We start from the raw sequence: 20,680 nt of genomic DNA, 5'->3' as shown, positions 1-20,680 counted from the left end.
TGAAAGTGATTTGTACTGCTTCTGTTGTTGAATATTTAATGATATTGGTCAGTATATTTTTAATTTAATTTGCATCATTTTATTAATATTTTGACTTATCTTTTTAATTTTTGTTATTATTTTTATTTTATTTTTAGCAACTTTATGTGTTTTTTGTTATTTTAATATTATTTGCATAATTTTCGTAATATTTTAAATTTGCTTTCATTTTTTTAGGACATTTGTTATGTGTTTTGGCATTTTTATTAGATTTTTTTTTACAAATTCTAAAAGTTTTTTGCACCTTACCGTTTTGTACTTCTGTTGTTGTATATTTACAGATAGTGTTCCATATTAGTGTTATTTTAATATTATTTGCATAATTATATTAGTATTTAAATTAGCTTTCATTTTTATCATTATTTTTTATTTTTAAGAAATTTGTTGTTTTTGTAATTTTTATTAGATTTAAAAAAAAATTGTAAATAGTTTTTTATTTATAAAAAAAATGACCACATTTTTCAGTACCAAAGCAATTTGTACTGCTTCGGTTGTTGAATATTTAACGGTGTTGTTTAATATTAGTGTTGTTTTCATATTATTTGCATAATTTTATTAATATTTTGAATTGGCTTTCATTTGTATTATTATTCTTTATTTTTAGGAAATTTGTTATGTGTTTTTGTCATTTTTATTTATTTATTTATTTTGAATTCTAAATTGATTTAATCCTTTTTTTTAATTTCAGTTTAATTTCAATTAGTAATTTTAGTACTTAAATGTATCAGTTGCCAAGGAAATAATTAAAATCAATTTCAATTACCAAAAATATTTTTAATTGTTTTAGTTAATTCATTTCTCCTGTTTTTACATAAAGTTATCAAATCTCAAAAATAATATCTATTTACTATACATTATAATGTTGTGATGTCTAAATTCACGTGTAGCATTTTAAACTATATTAGTTCTAGTTTTTGGTGTTGTATTTTTAATTAATTTAGACAAAATAGTATGGAATTTAATTGTTAACTGCGATCAAATTAAAATAATTATGGGGGAAAATCTGTCTTCCCTAATAAATCAGTTAATCAGTAATTTCTGGAATAAATCAGAGTTACCATTTGGATTTGTAGCGAATATGACTTAAAGCCCCCGTGACATTAGAACCTACACACCCCCAACTTCCTGTTTTTAAAAGGAAATACATCAACAAAGGACAGAAAACCACGCTCATTAAGCCATTCCATGAGATCTTAAACTCAACATTTGTGTGTGTGTCACCGTTAAACTTCCGTTGTATATTTATGCTGCGCTTTCGAGAGAGCATCGCCTGAAGGAGCCTCCAGGCCCTCAGCTACAGTTCAACTACAGCTGACTGGACGTCCCTCCTCAGAGGCGATTCTGTCTGCTCTGATTGCAAAAGTGCGAATCATTAGTCCAGGAGTATCTGATCTTCTTTCATCTCCTGCAGACTCTTCTAGTGTTGTATCATTGTACAAATCCCAGCACAGTTCTCAGCTCGTTGTAGTTTGCTGATTACTCTTCGCATTAAGCTTCTGAGCGTAAAGTGATCCGGCATCAATCTCCTAAAGTCTTAAAGTCACTGATTACAGCTCCCTCGCTCCGGATGAAGCAGAAAAGCAACATCCGTCACACTCACCATATATATATGACCTTTTTATCCGCTATTAACCGTTTCCATAAGGCCATTATGATCTAATGCTGGATCTGATGATATCATAAAAACATGCATTTGATGGATTACACATCCTCGTGTCCTCATAATGCCTCTTTGTCTCAACGCAATCTGAGTTTTGCGTTATTAGCGGAAAGAGTTGACCGAGGTCTCCTTAGATGCAGACAGAGGACTTTGAGAATGCTATCAAGACTGAAGAATGAAGATGTTAAGTGTAAATTCTGACCGGAAAAACAAAAGAGGCTTTCAGAGCAGGAACTCTTACTATTCAGTCTGCTGTCTGATGAGATCCATTGCTATTCAGGAATGTAGTGTGAAATACATGTGCATGCACTTCTGCAGAGTTAATGGAGGCTGTTTAGAGAATACGAACTGTTCTAGCACTGGAATTTCCTGTAAGATGTCCAATCTACCAGGAAAAATGGCTCTATAAACCACAGGAGTAAAATATATGGAAGCTTAATGCATTTTGATTGTTGATTTGTTTAGTTCAGTATTGTTTGAACTTAGTGTTGCATGATATACCGCTACTTAAAAAGTATTGCGATCCCCTGCTTTTAAGAATGGTACGATTCTGCGTTTACTAGTACTGGTACTTTAAGAATGCATTTTAATAAGAGCCGAATTTCTGTGTTTCTGTGTTAGTGAATGGCGCAGACGTGCAGTTTTGTTTACTGCACACAGCGTGTTTTCAGCATGAACACATGAACATAATTTGTAGAACTGCTCTGAGAGTCACTTCATGAGCATTTCACAATTTCTTTTGTGGAAAACTATCATCATATAATGAAGACCCTAAAGGTCTTCACAGCAACCCGTCAAAATAAAAGTTCGGTTTAACTTGACAGTCAGAAATATGTTAACACATTACTTAAAGGGTCATGAAACCCCTTGTTTCAGCACTGGTTAGTTCTCACCATAGTTTTGAAAAATGCTGCAAAAGTGGGCGTGATGCGTTGCGGAGCGGTGGGGGAAGAGGGGTGAGAGCCAATTTCGGGTTCAGACAGTTTCATTTCGCTCCCATTGAGTTAATAACACAAATAAATGCACAGGCATTTGCACTCTGTATCAAAAACATATATATGAACGTGCTGTTGCACCTCTATTAACTTTTAAGGCTTATTTTTGCGGCATTTATAATCCTTTTGATGGGTTGCGTTAAGGAGTTGTAAAAACCGCTATTACGCTCACCTTATGAATGAATCGCGTTTATGCCGAACTCTACTTACAAAGCAAACAAAAACAAACAGTCTCCTTCGATCCATTAACGTTTCTCAAAACTAACCAGTTTTCTCCAACAATTAAAATTAACGGATGCTAACATTGTCATATGTGATGTGCAACACAAACACCTCTGCTCTAATCTCAGAAAAAGTAGTCTGGGGTTTCATGAACCTTCAGTGTAAAGATAGAACTACTACTAATAATACAAATATTATTAAAACAATGTTTAAGGAATATTTACCCGAAAAAATATTTACCAGAATTTATTTACCAGAAGTATTTGTGCAGTAAAAAAAAGTAAATAGCCTATAATAAATTAATTCTTTATCAAATCTAATTATCATTTATAAATTCATTAGACATGGTTTTGATTATTAAAATGTAATGAAACGATTCAAATAGAATCCAGAACATTTATATAAAATAGAAATTCACAAACAGAACTAAATTTGAGAAAAATAATAACAATTTCATAGGGCCTTAAAAATTTTTGTTAAACTTTTAATAAATTGCTGTTAAATCCTGCAAGTTTCATGATTTCAATTTATTAGACATGCTTTTTGATAAATACATTTTTTTTAATGTAACCATCTAGAAGTCTAGAAAAATTTAAATGAAATTCAGGAAAAAATAAAACAGATTTCATAGGACCTCTTTATTTCATATGTCTTTGTTTTATTGTAGTTGTCCTTTGGTTTGTTACTTGCATTTAGGTTCTTATTATTAATAACAAAGATAAAATAACAAAAAATGACTGTCACGATATAAATTGTTGTTGTGAAATAAATTAGTATATCATGAAATAAGATTTGGCTTTATCCTTTAAACTAACTTACCAATATAGCAAAGATCTCTACATACCTGTAGGGACGGTCGTTGTTCACCGTAATCCTGTGTAGTGGCACTGGCATGTGATTCTTATTGTTTTATTTTATTTATTATTTTTTTAAAGGGGAGATGAAGTGCTTTGTTTTAATAGATAAAATAACTATGATCTCCATTTGGATAACCTATTATTCAACTACTTTTCCTGTTGTTCTATGTTTTTTTTTTTTTTTGCGGTATCGGTTCAGTAGTAGTATCATGATATTTTAGTCAAAATTTTGGTATCGTGACAACTGTTTGAACACAAAGGCAAAGAAACATGCATGTGGGTAGTACTAGTACTATGTATCATGTCACCCTACATTCAGAGTGTCCTGTCTGTGAAAGTGTCTTCTTCCGTCGTTCCTCTTCTGCTTTTAACAGTGGCTGCCTTTGTCGTCGTTAAATGGGGCATGAGAGGACAGTAAGAGGGTGACACTGGAAAGGATGAAGTGCTGGAGATACTCTCCGGCTGCTGGAGTAAGATAGGCAGCTGTTATTTTCAGGTTCAGATGTTGGACAGATGGAATCTTGGATCCTGTATGGTATTTTTTAAAAGGGATAGTTCACACAAAAATTTGAATTCTGTCCTTGTTAATTACTCACCCTCATGTCGTTTCAAATATGTAAGTCCTTTGTTCATCTTTGGAACACAAATTAAGATATTTTTTGGATGAAATCCGAAAGCTTTATTAAACAATTTCTTCTTTTCTGTGCAAAAACAGACCAAAAACATGTATTAAAAATGAAAACTATGGTTAATTTTGATTTCATACTGATTTCTTGTTGATTTAAGTAACATTCATGTCTGTAAGGCTGTGGAAATGCTGTGTTTGTTTGTGTTTGTGGAAGACAGGGAGTAGAGTCTGTTTTTAAGTATAAAATCAGGTCAGGATGGATTTTTTTAAATATTTAATGGAAAAGCTGCAGTGGGATTCGTGGCTGTTATAGTGAATCTCTTTAACTTGCCCTGAAACTGCACTCACACAGTTATATTCAGTATTCAGATCATTTGTGATTTTACTAGGGCTGATGTACATATATAGGGATGGGCGATATGACCAAAATCTTATATCATGGCGTGAGTAATTTTAATTTTACAGTAACAATGTATATCGCAATATGGTTATTTTTGCTTGATAAGGTCTTTATGATATCAAAATGTTTGATACCATTGAAATTTCATAATTCTTGTCACCAGTGTCAATATCACAAAAAACTAATACTAGCTTAAATAATAATAAAAAAAAACTAACCTCAAGCTCACTGAAGACAAGTAACCAGTCAGTGATTAAATAAGAATAAGAAACTAATTACAAGCAATAGGACAAAAAAATACAGTAGAACAAATAGATATGAAATACTACTTGATGCTGAAATGAGGAAATGCTTCCCTGCTTATATTTGAAAAAGCAACACACGGAGAGCATCTTCCATTCTAATGACATGCAATCATAAGCCTTTCTAAACCTGTTGTCCAACGAGAGTTATAAAAACATTATAACTTGTTTTTAATTCACAACATCAGTCAAGTGTTTGAAATGACTTCCTTATGTGATCCAATGTGAATTCTTATCACAGAATGAGGCAGACAATAAATTCTATACTCATATTTTATGTATGTCGATTAGCAATGGCTTATGAAAATACACGAGGTGGATTGTAGAACACAGATAAACCATATACTATTGCAGACGAGTGTTTATTGTCCTTACATTTCATGATTCAAAACGTTTAACGTTATATCATGTTTTTAATCAGTTACCGCAATAGCGATGCTTTTATCCATATTAGAGAAGCTGGAACGGAACGTCATCAGTGATACTTCTTTGACGCACATGGATTTTTTGCATGAGGGTGCCCTCTGGTGTCCAAGATGAATGAAACCCATTCTATTTTGCGTAAAAATAAAAAAGATAATACCTCTCTCAAAAGAAAAATTAAGCAGACATATACTAAACCACGCTTTTTCCAGTGTACAGAGGTTTATGGGAGTATTTTGTTAATTTGTTGCCAGACTGAACCCAGTCTGAACCCAGACTGAAGTGGCAAGATATCAGAACCGAACCGAAAACCGTGGTTAAAAACCGAAGTATGTATTGAACTGTGAACTAACTGTATTGTTGCATCCCTAATATATACAGTAGTCAACATCTGAAGTGGATCAAAAAAGTTCATCAAAGACAAGAACGGGTTTTTTTTTAGTTTTAGGACAAGTTTGATGGAAAGGTTTGATCTACTTCAAATGTTGACTACTGTATATATATATATATATCAGAGGTTAGACTTTAACATTGTCGTAAAATTTTTGCCATGATTTATTATTAACCGTCATTTTAATTTTCATATTTTAATTAGAATAAAACATTTAATTACTTTTATTTTTTTTTACATTTTGATTTTTAATCATGAACCTACAGGACGATAGCGCAGTGTTTAAAAACAACAAAATATGCTAAGGCTGGGTAAACAAACAAACACAAAAAATCGGTTTCATCAATTTCTTTTATAGATTCTCATTTTAATGAACCAAAATCGATTCTTAAATCACAATCGATCTTTTGGTTTATTTGTTTTCAGTTGATGAATGAACAGAACATAGTGCGTCTTCCTTCCAATAAATAGCAATAGGCTAGGCTTTGTGTTACTTTTGATATGAAATAAAGTCTCAGATTTCAAATTCTGTCCATTTCATTAAAAAAATTCAAGCAATAAATACCGTTTTGGTGCTCTTTAATGTGGCGTGATAGATCGTTGTAGCTTCTGTGTACTCGCCTGTGTGTAATCAGACGCATAGGAAAACATTCGTGACAGTTTCATTTTTGTTCTGGATCCAGTGCTCTGCTGCTACACTGGACCGCATATGCCACCAACTGGATAGGGGTGGGAATTACAGCTACAATTTACAATAGATCACCCTCAGTGTAATCTGTCAAAATGATGGACGGCCTTCAGATTTTTCCGTCACTGGAAAATGGTATATCTAGAACTATATATATATATATATAGTTAAATATATATATATATATATATTCAGAAATTATTCATGCTCTCTGAACCAATTGCAATTAAGTTAATTAATCGATTTGCATATTATGTAAATCAACTGCCAGCCCTATTTTTTTTTACAAAAAAATAAAATAAATACAGCTCTAAATTGCTCTGCTCTGTATGAAACCCACATTTAAAAGTGACCCCAGTCCCTCCCCCACCCCTGTGCTGCATGTGCGTATGTAAATGTGTCCACATGTGCGAATCTGCCTCATCATTATTCAACCCGAGCAGCCTCGGTCATGTGACTGCTTAGGCTGAGAGGGAGCGAACGACAGAAGGACATGAAATGGAATACAAAGAGAGGAAATGCATAAAGCAAAAACAAAGTGAGAAAGATTAAGGGATGATGAACGAGGAGGGGGACCTCAGATATAATGTCACACCTCAGCTGCAGTCAGGAAGCTGCTTATTAATATAAAGAGAATCAGGCCTGCGGGACACACTGTTAGCTTTCATTAGTGAGGTCTGAACACACAAGGGGGTGCGAACATGTGTGTGTGTGTTTTCATATGTTTGCACAGGTGTTATCTTTATCAAACAGTGTCTACATTTTTTCCACCTCCATGTCGTTATGTGCCGTACTAATGACGTGTGTGCTAGACGTGTTAATGAGTTATCAGAATATCTGTATGCACATGTGTCCTTCATCTCTCCTCCAAGAACAAGATGGAGAGATTAGGTCTCATTTTGATGACATCACAGAGACTGAATGGAGCTTCCCATGAGCCTGCTGGGCTGAGTTGCCATGGTAATCTATATAGATCACCCTGGATTCCCATTTATGGTTTCTTTGCAGGCATGAGTGTGACCACACACACGCACGCACACATCACAGCTCAAGAAAATGACTCACCATGGCAGTGATGCTCTGAGATTGTTTCTTTTATTAGACAAGCATCACTATTACGAATGCTGTGCTTTAACACTAGAACATTCGGTGCAGGCTTGCATAGTAACTGCATAGCAACTCAATAAAATACATACAGGAATCCTAAGGCAGTCAAATTAGTACAACTTCAGTGATGATTTGCAGGCAAAGAGTCGACGTCGTTATTGATCAGTGTGGTGAATTCGCATTCAGTTGCGCTAAATTGAATCTGGTGTGAAAACCATGTAATCCCATTTTATTAACCAGTGTCTTTGCTGCTGACTTTGCTGAACATTTGTGCTTTATTTGGCAGTTTTGCCTTTGTTATGATAGGACAGTAAAAAGACAGGAAGCAAATTGGGAAAGAAAGTTGGGATGGGATGGGTAAAGGTCCACGAGCACGGACTCAAAATCGGGACGCCTGAAGCGCAATGGCGCTACCTGTCAGTGCGCTGCGCACGAGACTATCGACGCCAATGTTCTTTTTTTTTTTTTTATTGTTGAAGAGTGTTGAACTTTCTTTGCCTGTGTTCTATTGTTTTTTCTCTAACACAGAAGCAGCAAACTAAAAAACTAGAATAACAGATTTTTGATTGTATTTAAGTCAGGGCTCTGACTTTTTTATCCTTAAGCCATTTTGTTATTGTTTTGGCAGTATGTTTAGGGTCATTGTCGTGTTGGAAGGTGAATGACCTGCCCATCTTCAGCTGTCTAGCAGAGGGACGCAGGTTTTCCTAAAGAATTTAGATGGACTTGGCAGCATCCATTTTCCCTTCAATCCTGACCAATCACCCAGTCCCAGCTGAAGAGAAACACCCCCACAACATAATGCTGCCACCACCATGCTTCACAGCAGGTATGGTGTGTTTTGGGTGGTGTGCTGTGTTTGCTTTTCGCCAAACATAGCGCTTGGAGTGTAGTCCAAAAAAGTCAATTTTGGTCTCATCAGACCATAGCACCTTTTGCCAGAAGGTATCAGACTCTTCCAAATGTGTTTTTGCATAGCGCAAACAAGACTTTTTAGGAAAGGCTTCTTTCGTGCCACTCTGCCATACAGGCCAGGTTTGTGTAAAGCTTGGGAGACAGTTGTCACATGCACAGACTGACCAGACCCAGCCATAAAGCCTTAAAAGTCCTTCAAAGTTGCCTTTGGCCTCCTGGTAGCTTCTCTCATCAATATCCTACTGGCTTTGTCATCCACTTTGGACGGACGGTCTGGTCTAGGCAATGTGCTAGTGGTGCCAGGCGCTTTCCACATGCTATGAACAATACTTCGAGGGAAAGCTAAAGCCTTTGAAATGTTTTTGTAGCCTTCTCCTAACTTGTGCCTTTCTACAACTTTATTTTGAGGTCTTTTGAAAGCACTTTCCCAACCATGCACTCCCAACTTTGCCGTACCATGCACTACTAACAGTGGAATCCTCAAGAAACATTTTTTTTATTCTGAAGCAATCAACACTACTACTATTGATCTCTATTGATCTCAGATGGGGCAGTTAGCCTGGTGTTTAATCTGGAAGTTGATTGTTTGCACCTGAGCCAGTTTTTTTAATGGTATACTCTAAGGGGCTGATCTCTATACCAAACCAGGCATTTCAATGATTAATTTTTAGTATTTCCTCCAGAATTTTCCTCCAGACTTTATTAATTTTGTTCTCCAGGGTATAATATGACGAAAGGTTTTCACAGGGTATGATGATTTTCTATAGGCACTATATCTTTAGCAACAGTGTGAAAGTGAATAGCACATGACAGGCACAATACTGGTACAAACATAAATATCTATTGGTACAGTATGTCACATCATTTTTAAAAGCCTCTGTTTTCACGGTCCACAACGGCGTTTTCAAATTTATCCACTTTATATTTAAAGAGTGTTTTCAAAAGCTCAGTTTTTCTTGACAAAAACACTGTCTCAGTGTTAGACAGAAGGCCAAGATTGAGAGAAAAAGGTGTGTTTCCAAGCAAAAACGTATTAGTGTGGACAAGGCCTTAGCAGTTTACTGACAAGTTTTGGATCTCAAGCACTGCTAGCATTTTTAGAGAAATTAAGAGTGATGAGTGTTTCTTCCATATAGGATGACCTGTTTAATGGGTTAAAGGAGTAATCCACTTCCAGAAGAAATTATGTTTTTTGAGGAAAACATTTCAGGATTTTTCTCCATATAATGGACTGCTGTAGTGCCCCCAAGTTTGAACTTCCAAAATGCAGTTTAAATGTGGCTTCAAACAATCCCAAATGTATTTGTAAACGATCCCAGCTGAACAAGAAGGGTCTTATCTAGCGAAATGATTGGTTATTTTCATTAAAAAATACAATTTAAATACTTTTTAATCTCAAACGCTCGTCTTGTCTTGCTCTGCCTGAACTCTGTGTATTTTGGTTCAAGACAGTTAGGTATGTCGAAAAACTCCAATCATATTTTCTCCCTCAACTTCAAATATCATTTCAAAATCATCCTACATCACTGTAGAAGTACAAACACCCTTAACAGCGGTGCCTCCATCGCGCTGTAATTGGATACGATCGGTTAGGATTGAATGTGATTGGTTCGTGCGATAAATCCCACCTCTTGTTTTCGTGCAATAGCCTGCCTTGTTGGCAGAGGCTATTTACACTAACTCCGCCCACCAACGTGTGATTGTGAGAGTCAGCATTACAAAAGAAGGTCGTTAAATAACAGCTCCAGTGGTGTAGATTGTAAAGTATCATTTTCGACCCAGGCTCGAATCCGCATTTGCCGAACTTTGTTTATGTATGCACTGTTGTGATTGAACCAAATAACCCTGCAGCATATGCTGGCCTCTCCCATGATCCCCTGGGCTCCCTCACGTGGATGCTCATATGTATGTGTAGGATGTTCCAGCACATAATGATAATCTCTTCCCATGTGATCCACATCTCATCTGGCCTAAAAGCTCCTAGAGACCTGTCCTTCTCTTGATAGGACCCTTAATATCATCCCTACATAATGCCATCGTTCTTTCTCCGCTCAGGTACAGGCGGATCATCTCACAGTCATCTATGCCTTTAAAATGAATTGGTCTGGTTTTGCTTGGGGGCCGTAGCCAGATGTTACTCTAAAGACGCGTAACCGATTATGTGCGAGTGGTGGTTTACCCTGCTAAAGCGTATGAATGAGTGCTCTGAATCTGATCTGGATTCTGAGCCAAAGGCTAGTGAGACTTTACAAGGGACTACAGCAATGTCATTTATGTTCTGAGGAGATCTAGCAGCAGGCCACGTTAGTTGTCATGGAAACTGTCTGCTAAGGTTAAGTTCAGGCAGACAGCTGCTTATTTTGGGATGTCATCCATTGGTGGTGTGAGTGGGAATGAGGGCCTGTCTGTTATGGCTTCAGCGCTGCATGAATTCATAAAAACATTTATAATTTAACAAAAAATCCCATGCTATCACAGAAATAAATTACATCTACAAATATATTATTAATAATAATAATAACTGTGTTCTGTTTTGCAGAGAAACGATGAGGAAGCCGTGCTGGACAGGGGAGGGACTCGGTCCATGCTCAACACGAATTTTGAAAAAGAGGAGTTGGAAGGTAATTTTAGCATTTTAAACACACACTTTAAACCTGGAGTCAAACACACTGCCTGATGAACTATTAAAAAAGTAATTAATGTTTAAAAAACATTCATTTAAATGTATCAGCACAATATATTTATTTAATTATATATTTATTCCATTTTTAGCTTTTTTGTTGTGTTGCATGTAACTCAAATCTCAAAACCTTTCTAAATCTTAGCTAAAATTGCAAAAAAAAAAAAAAATAGGGTAATAAGTAAATTTTTTCAGGACTTTCAATAATTATTAATATTAATTATGAATTAATTAATTATGTTGATTATTGATTGATTATACTAGTTCATTACTAATACTAACACTAATATTAACTGATGTTAATTCAATATTAATTCAATAATTAATATGTTTCAATAATTACATTTTGACTTTGAATAATTATTACGCTTTTTCTTCTTTCAGGCCTAAATTTTTTATTATTTTATGGATTATGAAAGCTAACATTATCCAGACAATAACAATGAGTTGCTTTCTCTTATTCTTGTGCTTTTTTTGTTGTGTTGCATGTAACTCAAATTTTAAAACAGTAAAACTTTTCTAGCTAAAATTGCAAATAAATAAATAAATAAGTGATTTTTTTTAGGACTTTCAATAATTACTTAAAAATTATTAATATAAATTCTAAATTAATTAATTATATTAAGTAGTAATAAATTAACCATACACTTTAATTTTTAGGCCTAAACTTGTGTTATTTAATGGATTATGAAAGCTAATGTTATCTAGCCAATAGCAATGAGATGCTTTCTCTTTTTCTTGTGCTTATAGTTTTTTGTTACTATCCCAATATTAATTATTAAAGCAGCATAAAGCTGAAACATTATTAGCTCCAGAAGAGGGTGTGTTGTACACCATATTTGCTTTTGACAGACATTTAGTATGCTATACACACACGCTCTCAAACGTTTTGTAGAATGGTGCCCTAATTTTCAGACAACAGAGAAGTAGAGAGGAAATGAATCTGCTGTTTGACATTAGCTGTTCTTAGTCCTGAGGAAATATTCCATTTAGAGAAACATTTCATTCCAGCTCCTTCACACACACACACACACACACTTGGAGCCAGAGAGTGTCTGAGCCTGAAGAGCCTCTTCATTTCATCCTTATCTCTACTTAACCCTTGAGAAGACCCCCAGTTGCAGAGAAGTTTCTGTCAGTTTCTGCCATTTCTGTCAATTAAAGGAGTAGTTCACTTCCAGAACAAAACTGTACGGATAATATACTCACCCCCTTGTTATCCAAGATGTTAATGTCTTTCTTTCTTCAGTCGTAAAGACTTGATTTTTTTGAGGAAAACAGGATTTTTTTTCCATATAGTGGATTTTTATGGTGCCCCGAGTTTGAACTTCCAAAATCCAGTTTAAATGCGGCTTTAAAAGGCACTAAACGATCCCAGCCGAGAAAGAAGGGTCTTATCTAGCAAAACGATTGGTTGTTTTTGAAAAAAATGACAATTTCTATACTTTTTAACCTCAAACGCTCTTCTTGTCTAGGTCTGCGTGAACTCTGTGTATTTCGGTTCATGACAGTTAGGGTATGTCGAAAAATATCTCGTTTTTCATTTTTCAACTTTAAAGTCCTACATCACTGCAAAAGCACTGACCCAGTGTTTACAAAAGAAGGTCAAACGGCCTTTACAAAAAAAGGTAAAACAGCGATGTAGGGTGATTAGTTTTGTTTTTGATCGCAACGTGCCACCAAATACACAGAAAATGGAAGAGAGGGGCAGGGTGAGCAGTATCATTTAAAGAGCCATGCACCGAAACGGCTTGCTGTGAAGAGAGCTGTTTTTGACAGTGTAAACTGGTGTTGTCTTACACAACCATTAAAGGAGAAGTCCACTTCCAGAGCCACAATTTACAAATAATTTACTCACCCCCTTGTCATTCAAGATGTTCATGTCTTTCTGTCTTCAGTCATAAAGAAATTATGGTTTTTGAGGAAAAAAATTCAGGATTTTTCTTCATATAATGGACTTGATTGGTGCCCCGATTTTGAACTTCCAAAATGCAGTTTAAATGCAGCTTCAAAGGGCTCTAAACGATCCCAGCCGAGGAAGAAAGGTCTTATGTGTAGCACAGGCTCTGGGATGCATGTTCTTGAATGATTTGTTCATTTTGAACGAATGTCACTCGTCTCAGGGAGTGGACGAGTCGTCTCAGGGAGTGATTCGTTCAGTCGCGCATGCGCAACATCCTATTAGGTTCTGTACTGGAATTAGTTCACCTGATCCAAACTTCTCGTCACTACTACGAATCACGTCTAGGCTCATTGTCTGTGTACTCCAGCTAAAAAAGGTAGAGTATGGTGAAAAACTCCATCTTATTTTCTCCTATAACTTTAGAATCGTCCAACATCGTTGTACCTTTTTGTTTGTAAACAGTGTTTGACTTACTTGCACTTTCTTAGTCTTTGCGTGTTCGTTTTGTAAACACTGGGTCTGTAGTTTGACCTTTTGGCGTGATTCAATAGTACGTAGCGTCGTGAACGTGCATCCCAGAGCCTGTGCTACACAAGCTTTTGTGCTTAAAAAGTATACAAATTTGTATTTTTCGAAAAAAATGACAGATCTTTTCGCTAGATAAGACTTCTTCGGCTGGGATCGTTTAGAGGCTTTTGAAGCTGCATTTAAACTACATTTTGGAAGTTCAAAATCGGGGCACCAATCAAGTCCATTATATGAAGAAAAATCCTGAAATGTTTTCCTCAAAAACCATAATTTCTTTACGACTGAAAACAGAAAGACATGAACATCTTGGATGGCAAGGGGGTGAGTAAATTATTTGTGAATTGTTGTTCTGGAAGTGGACTTCTCCTTTAAGGAATTTTAATCAAAGTATGTTCAAATATTGAGGGTGCAATTTGGCGATTTCTAATTATTATATCAGAATGCAGGATGCAGGATCACTGATGTAAAAGAAAGTGATTCAGCTTTGTATGAAGTACCACATGGCCACACAAACCCACACCTCAAGGCTGCTAGGGGAAGATATCAGCGAAGGTAATGAGATAAAAACACACGTGTGTGTGTTTGCCTCAGCCCTGGAGGTCTTTATCACTTATTCAGATGCTAAATTGCACGACTGAGTGAGCCAGTGAAACTAAAGCTCATTAGAGTGTGTATCTCTAAAGACTGTGACGGTGGTGGTATTAAAAACTGATGAGGTGATTCAGAAGACGCAGTCAGCATGGACCATGTTTCTATATGGAGATCACATGCTCTGCTTTGATCACCATCTGCCTGTTTCACACACTTAAGTTGTGACGTAAAAGTCTGTTTTGTGGCTCCTGCTTCTCTGTGTCAGTGCCCAGGGCTGGAATCACACACGCACACGTATGTGCTCTCTCTCTTCCCGCAGACACACACTGTCAGGATGCATCTCAGTTTAGAAAGACACAGAGAGCTGGAGGGACAGAGAGAGAGAGAGAGAGATGGATTTAATGCTATAGTTTAATCTTAGACTGTAAACAGAACAGAAACACGAAGTACAGAACCGTCGAATCTGATTATATGACTGCAGGGATTGGATCTTGCACAACAGAACATCTGCTGGACACTTTAAGATGAAGGAATAAAAGAAGCGTTTCTCATTAAAGGAGCAGTTTACCCCCCAAAAACATTTTGTCATTATTTGCTCACACTCGTGTTGATTCTCTATGGATATTTAGGGGCCAAGCACCGTATCAGTTAGATTTCTTCTTGTTATTCTTCCGTCTTCTTCGTCCATTTCTTCCACTCTCGAGTCGAATAGTTTTCGGGAAAGTTATGAAATTTGGCACGGTCCCAACATTAACCATAGCAAGTTTGGAGTCTCTAACTCAAACTCTCTAGCGCCACCACTTGTCCAAAGTTTCACTCATGTTTATGCCTTTGAACCTTAAGGTCTTGAAGGAAAATTCTTTTTTCCCACTGAATCCTTGGCTCATGCTGATTTGAATGAACACCAAAATGTAAAAATCGTACAGTTTAGTTTTTTCGCTATTTTTAATAGTTTGAAAAATTTCTCGAATTCTCGAATAACGCGTGAACGCATTTGACGAAGAACATGCGAAAATGGATTTGAGGCTACATCTCTGCAACAGTTTGCCACATTGACACCAAACTTGGTGTGTTATAACGACCATGACGTGAGGCTACCTGCACATTTTCGGAGCAGCACCACCTAGTGGTCAGGAGATATGAAAAATGGCTATTTTTGCTTATAACTTCTGAATGGTTTGGCCAAAAATCACAAAACTGGTGTTATTAGATTCGGTGCAGCATGCCGAGTCGAACCCAGTTTTCCCATATCGGCCATTCTCAATTTTGTCGTAAAATGCTATATTTTACTATTGCATTTGCGTATCGATACGAAACTCGGTATGTATGTTCGGCACCACGCTCTGACAATACTCAAAAAGCCACATTGTGGCCAAATGTTATAAAGAATTTTTTTAAAATGCTAACAACATTTGATTAAATTGAGAGTTATCTCAATATATTCCTGGGGTCATGCCGAAAACATAGATACCAATTTTGTCAGCTGAACTTCCTGTCCACCATTTTTATTCATGTTGGAAACCTACTTTTTCGAACTCCTCCTAGACTGTTGGTTCAGTTTTCACCATATTTATATTCATCTTCAGACCGTGCTGAGAAAAAGTAGTGGATTTTGCGTCGATATATGAAACAGTTATGGTTTAACACATCAACAAATTTGCTGGAATCATGCCAAACAGTGTCATGGCTGTATCTCTGCAAAACTTTGGCGTATTGACAACAAACTTTGTGTGTGCCATTGTCACCTCACACTGACCACGCCACTTCAATTTGGTAACAGCGCCACCTATTGGTCAAGAGTGATAAACCACTCCTTAACCATTAACAATGAAATTTCCAAAAATGCTAATAACTGAAAATTATGCTAAAACTGATTGCATTAGCCTTTTGTAATAAAAACAATTATGCCATAGTCAACCAAACTTTCTGGCCGCCATTTTGATTTACATTGAAAATCTACTTTTTCAGCTCTACTTTTTCAACTCCTCGACAGTTGGTCCAATTTTCAACAAAATTTTCAGACTGTGCTGGCAAAAAGTTATGGATTTCGTGCTGATAGACAAAACTGTTTTTGCATAGCAACTCAACAAATGTGAGGCATGATGCCTGACTACGTCTGAGGCTGTATCTCTGCAAAGCTTTGACGTATTGACACCACACAAAGAACACACCACATCGATTTAATAACAGTGCCACCTATTGGTCAAAAGTGGTATCCTATTAAATCATATTACTCGAGATTGCATTTATGATTTTTCAGCCATTTTGACTGAAATCATCCTAAAATGATCCTAATCATCCTAAAATAATTACTCATTGTTGCAGTTGGTCTGTCGCTCCATGCCATGCTTAGCTCCTTATTTTGCCTGATTGTGCATGGCCCCTTAATTGCTGCTTGCAGCTATATTTTGTTTAGAATGTTTTTTGTGATAACTCGCCTCTTCTGTCTGTCCCTGGCAGGCCACCGTACCCTCTACATTGGGGTGCATGTACCTCTGGGTCGGAGGTCACACAGACGGCATCGTCACCATGGACACCGCCACAGGAAGAGGTCACGGGAGAGAGACTCTGGAACTGAGGATGGGAGAGAATCGCCTTCATACAGTACGACTGTCAGGATAAATGCAAAATTGAAGAAACAGTCCAAAAGAACAGAGATAAAAAATAAAATGTCGGTCTGTTTCTCTGTAGCAGACACACCGTCTCAGCGCGTACAGTTCCTGCTGGGAATGGAGGATGACGAGGAACACATTCCTCACGCTCTCTTCACCGAGCTGGATGAAATCTGCCTGAAAGAGGGAGAGGATGCGGAATGGAAAGAGACGGCCAGGTACAAATACACACACACTGAGGATACACAAATACTAAGGGACATTTTTGGAAAAACAGAATTGTGAAAAAATTATCATCGTTATAATAGTACAACAAAAATGTTATATATATATAAATTGTTCTACAATATTAATGTATTTTGTCATTATATTGTTATTAATATAACAAGTAACCAATATAATAGAAATATTCATTACTTATTAAGAGTAATTAATATTAATTACTTTTTATGACTTAGTTTTTAATAATATATTAAATAACTACATATAGTTATAAAATAGAAATGTATTATATTAAATATGATAAAATGTTGGATATTATTATTTTTTTATTTCAGTATATTATACATTCATTTATAATTAAAATGAGTAAACATACATTTATGTTTTTATGACAATTCTAGTACAGTATTATAGTATAACATGAATGTATTTTGAACTACAAAAATAATTTATAAAATGAACATTAATAACTTTTTAAATAGTACTTATATATATATATTAAAAATGTTAAATTATATTGTTAGCAAAATTATAGTATAGGATTATAGTATAACATGAATTTATATTGAACTACAAAAATAATTTATAAAATTAATATGAATTGCTTTTTAAATATTATATATATAATATGTTTATATTATATAAGTATAATAATACAATAAATAACTATGTATATAGTTACAAAATAGAAATGTATTATTAATTATGCTAAAATATAATGTTAAATATTGCTATTTTTATCCATTTATAGTATAAATGTATAATTAAAATGACTATTATAAACTTATGTTAAAATATTTTATAAACTTAATGTTAATTACTTTTTGATTATGACTTATTAAAACATAATAAAATTATATATATAGTTCTAAAATAGAAATGCATTATAATAGATATGATAAAATATAATGTTATATATTGTTTTTTTTATTTATCTATTTCATAAGTGTATTATTAAAATGATTGAAAACGTAAAATTATATTATATATTTATACTATTACTAAAATATGATAAAATAATAAATAACTACATATATATATATAATAATGTTATGTTAATATGAAATAATATAATGTTACATATTATTCATTTTTCATTTATTTATATTTTCAATTTATTTATTATTAAACTGATTAAAAATTGTAAATTATTCTTATTAAATGATAGTATAGTATAAAATAAATTTAAATTGATTTAATATATAGTTATAAAATAGACTATAACTATATAGTTATAAAATAGAAATGTATTATTAAATATAACAAAGTCAAAAATCTAAATGATAGTATTTTATACAATAAAATAGTACTTATAATATAGTATTATAGTGTAACATAAATTTCAATTTAAATTCAAGACAAAGACATACCTCATTTCAGAAGTCCATCACATACCACTACAAACACTGTCAGAAACAAACAGCAGAGTGAGATTACTACAAAAAAAGGGGTTTCAAATCATTTGTGGTGTGGAATAGCCGATAGGCTTATCATCATTACAGCTAATGCAATACAAGTTTGTGGTATTGAGAAAACTAATTTAATAGTCATTCTCATTCACACTCTCTATTTTTCCCACTCTTCACCTTATCTTCTTTCTCCTGTCCTCTATTTGTCTAGATGGCTGAAGTTTGAGGAAGATGTCGAGGATGGAGGAGAGAGATGGAGTAAGCCATATGTGGCTACTCTTTCCCTTCACAGTCTGTTTGAGCTGCGGAGCTGCATCCTCAACGGCACCGTCATGCTGGACATGAGGGCCAACTCACTGGAGGAGATCGCAGGTACTGGAGTCTGAAAACATTCTTCAGCCTTTAAAAAAATTAATTAATTAAATTTGGTAGTGTACATGATATATGATATATGATTTGCTTTATTTATCCTTTTTTATTTTTTTAAGATATGGTTTTGGACCAGCACGAGATCTCAGGTTCTTTGGGAGAGGAGGTGAGGAAGAAGATCCGAAATGCTCTCCTTAAACAGCACCACCATCAGAACCAGAAGAAACTGGCAAACCGGATCCCCATCGTACGCTCTTTCGCAGATATCGGCAGGAAGCAGTCCGAACCACACTCCATGGATAAGAATGGTACTGCTCCACACGCTCCAGCAAATGCATTGCTCTATATTTGCCATGCATCTTATTTTTCTGTTTGATTGTGTGCCTGTCTGTGTGTCCCAGTTGTCATCACGACCCGTCTGTCCCCCAGACCCCTCTCCTCTCTCTGGTCTAGGTTCAGCCACAGTGTGAGAAACAGACAGGTGCTCTTATGTCCAGCCTGGTCCCTCCGCTGTCCCAAGTGTCTCTCAGCTCTTCATAAACCCCACACATCCCCTTCCACCCCTCCTGCTCCAGCTGCCCCCCTCATCCGACCCAAAAAACCCCATATCCCCTTCAGCAAACGACTAAGCCCGCCTTACGGCTACCACATCATCCCTACCCTCGATCCCGAAGAAGAGCCACCATCAGGCAATATGATCATAGATTCACCTGTACTCTAATGGTGCAGTCACATTAGCGAAATTTTGAGAGCAAAAATAGTCCATACTCAGTAGAGTAACAATGTATGAAGCACAGCTCACACAGAAGTCAGCTTTCTGTTGGTCAGTGCAGCGAATTTTTGTAACCAACTTAAATCTGATGCAACATCTGTGTGAGAAGTTCCTGAGCATGTGGATTCCTATTAATTTAGCTAAATGTGATTGTACCTTAACGCATAGATATGGAATATCTAGATACCTCATTCGGATGATACCATGTCAGTTCATCTGCATATGTTTAAGGGGGTATCTTGGCTTTTCTAATATGGTCGACTTGCAAATGTATCATGGTAATTAGCAATAATTTATGAGTCATTTAGGTATTCCATATGAACTCTCTAACTAACAATAAACTTGGCGTTAGTGTGTCATTTAACCACTTAGCTTCGAGTTTAACCATGTAGGAAGTAGTACTGGGAGTTGTAGTAGACTTAAATATCCAACCTCTAATATCTAATTGTTCTTCACTACTTCTGGATTTAGTTTTTAGATTGAAATTAGATATAGACAATGCTGGGAGGTTTGTGCTAGACAATGCTAGGAGGACTATTTCACTTCCAGAATAAAAAATTCCTAATAATTTACTTAACCCCATGTCAGCCACAATGTTCATGTCTTTCTTTCTTCAGTCGAAAAGAAATTAAGGTTTTTGAGGAAAACATTGCAGGACTTTTCTCCATATAGTGGACTTCAATGGTGATCAATGGGTTGAAGGTCCAAAGTGGAGCTTCAAAGCTCTACACTATCCCATCTGAGGAATCTTGAGGGTCTTGTCTAGCGAAACAAACAAATTGCATATTTTATAACCATAAATGCTCATTTTTGCTCTAGCTCTGTGATGTGCATCAACGACTTTTATACATTATGACCTTTCATGTTGGAAAGGTCACGAGCGGTTAGTTTTTCGCCTGTGTACTCCAGTTCAAAAAGGTCGGGTTGGACGAAAAACTCATCTCATTTTCTTATCAAACATTGTTGT

The 20,680-nt window shown here is 35.5% G+C and overlaps 1 protein-coding gene across 5 annotated transcripts in view; it reads left to right on the top strand.

Moving 5' to 3' along the window:
* The window catches only part of slc4a10a (solute carrier family 4 member 10a), a 57,566-nt gene that overhangs the window by 15,847 nt on the left and 21,039 nt on the right, over positions 1–20,680 (top strand). For 3 of the 5 annotated variants that reach the window (XM_051122423.1, XM_051122422.1, XM_051122424.1), the window contains 4 exons: positions 11,167–11,248; positions 16,790–17,159; positions 18,784–18,944; positions 19,061–19,249. In XM_051122423.1, coding sequence (XP_050978380.1) covers positions 11,167–11,248; positions 16,790–17,159; positions 18,784–18,944; positions 19,061–19,249 — 802 coding nt within the window. Of the gene's footprint in view, positions 1–11,166; positions 11,249–16,789; positions 17,160–18,783; positions 18,945–19,060; positions 19,250–19,342; positions 19,631–20,680 lie in introns of all 5 variants that reach the window. The other 2 variants (XM_051122426.1, XM_051122425.1) reach the window with 2 other exon arrangements.

The sequence above is a fragment of the Labeo rohita genome, chromosome 11, assembly GCF_022985175.1.
Source record: "Labeo rohita strain BAU-BD-2019 chromosome 11, IGBB_LRoh.1.0, whole genome shotgun sequence".
NCBI classification, from domain to species: Eukaryota; Metazoa; Chordata; class Actinopteri; order Cypriniformes; family Cyprinidae; genus Labeo; species Labeo rohita.
This window is presented reverse-complemented; position numbering and strand designations above follow the sequence as displayed.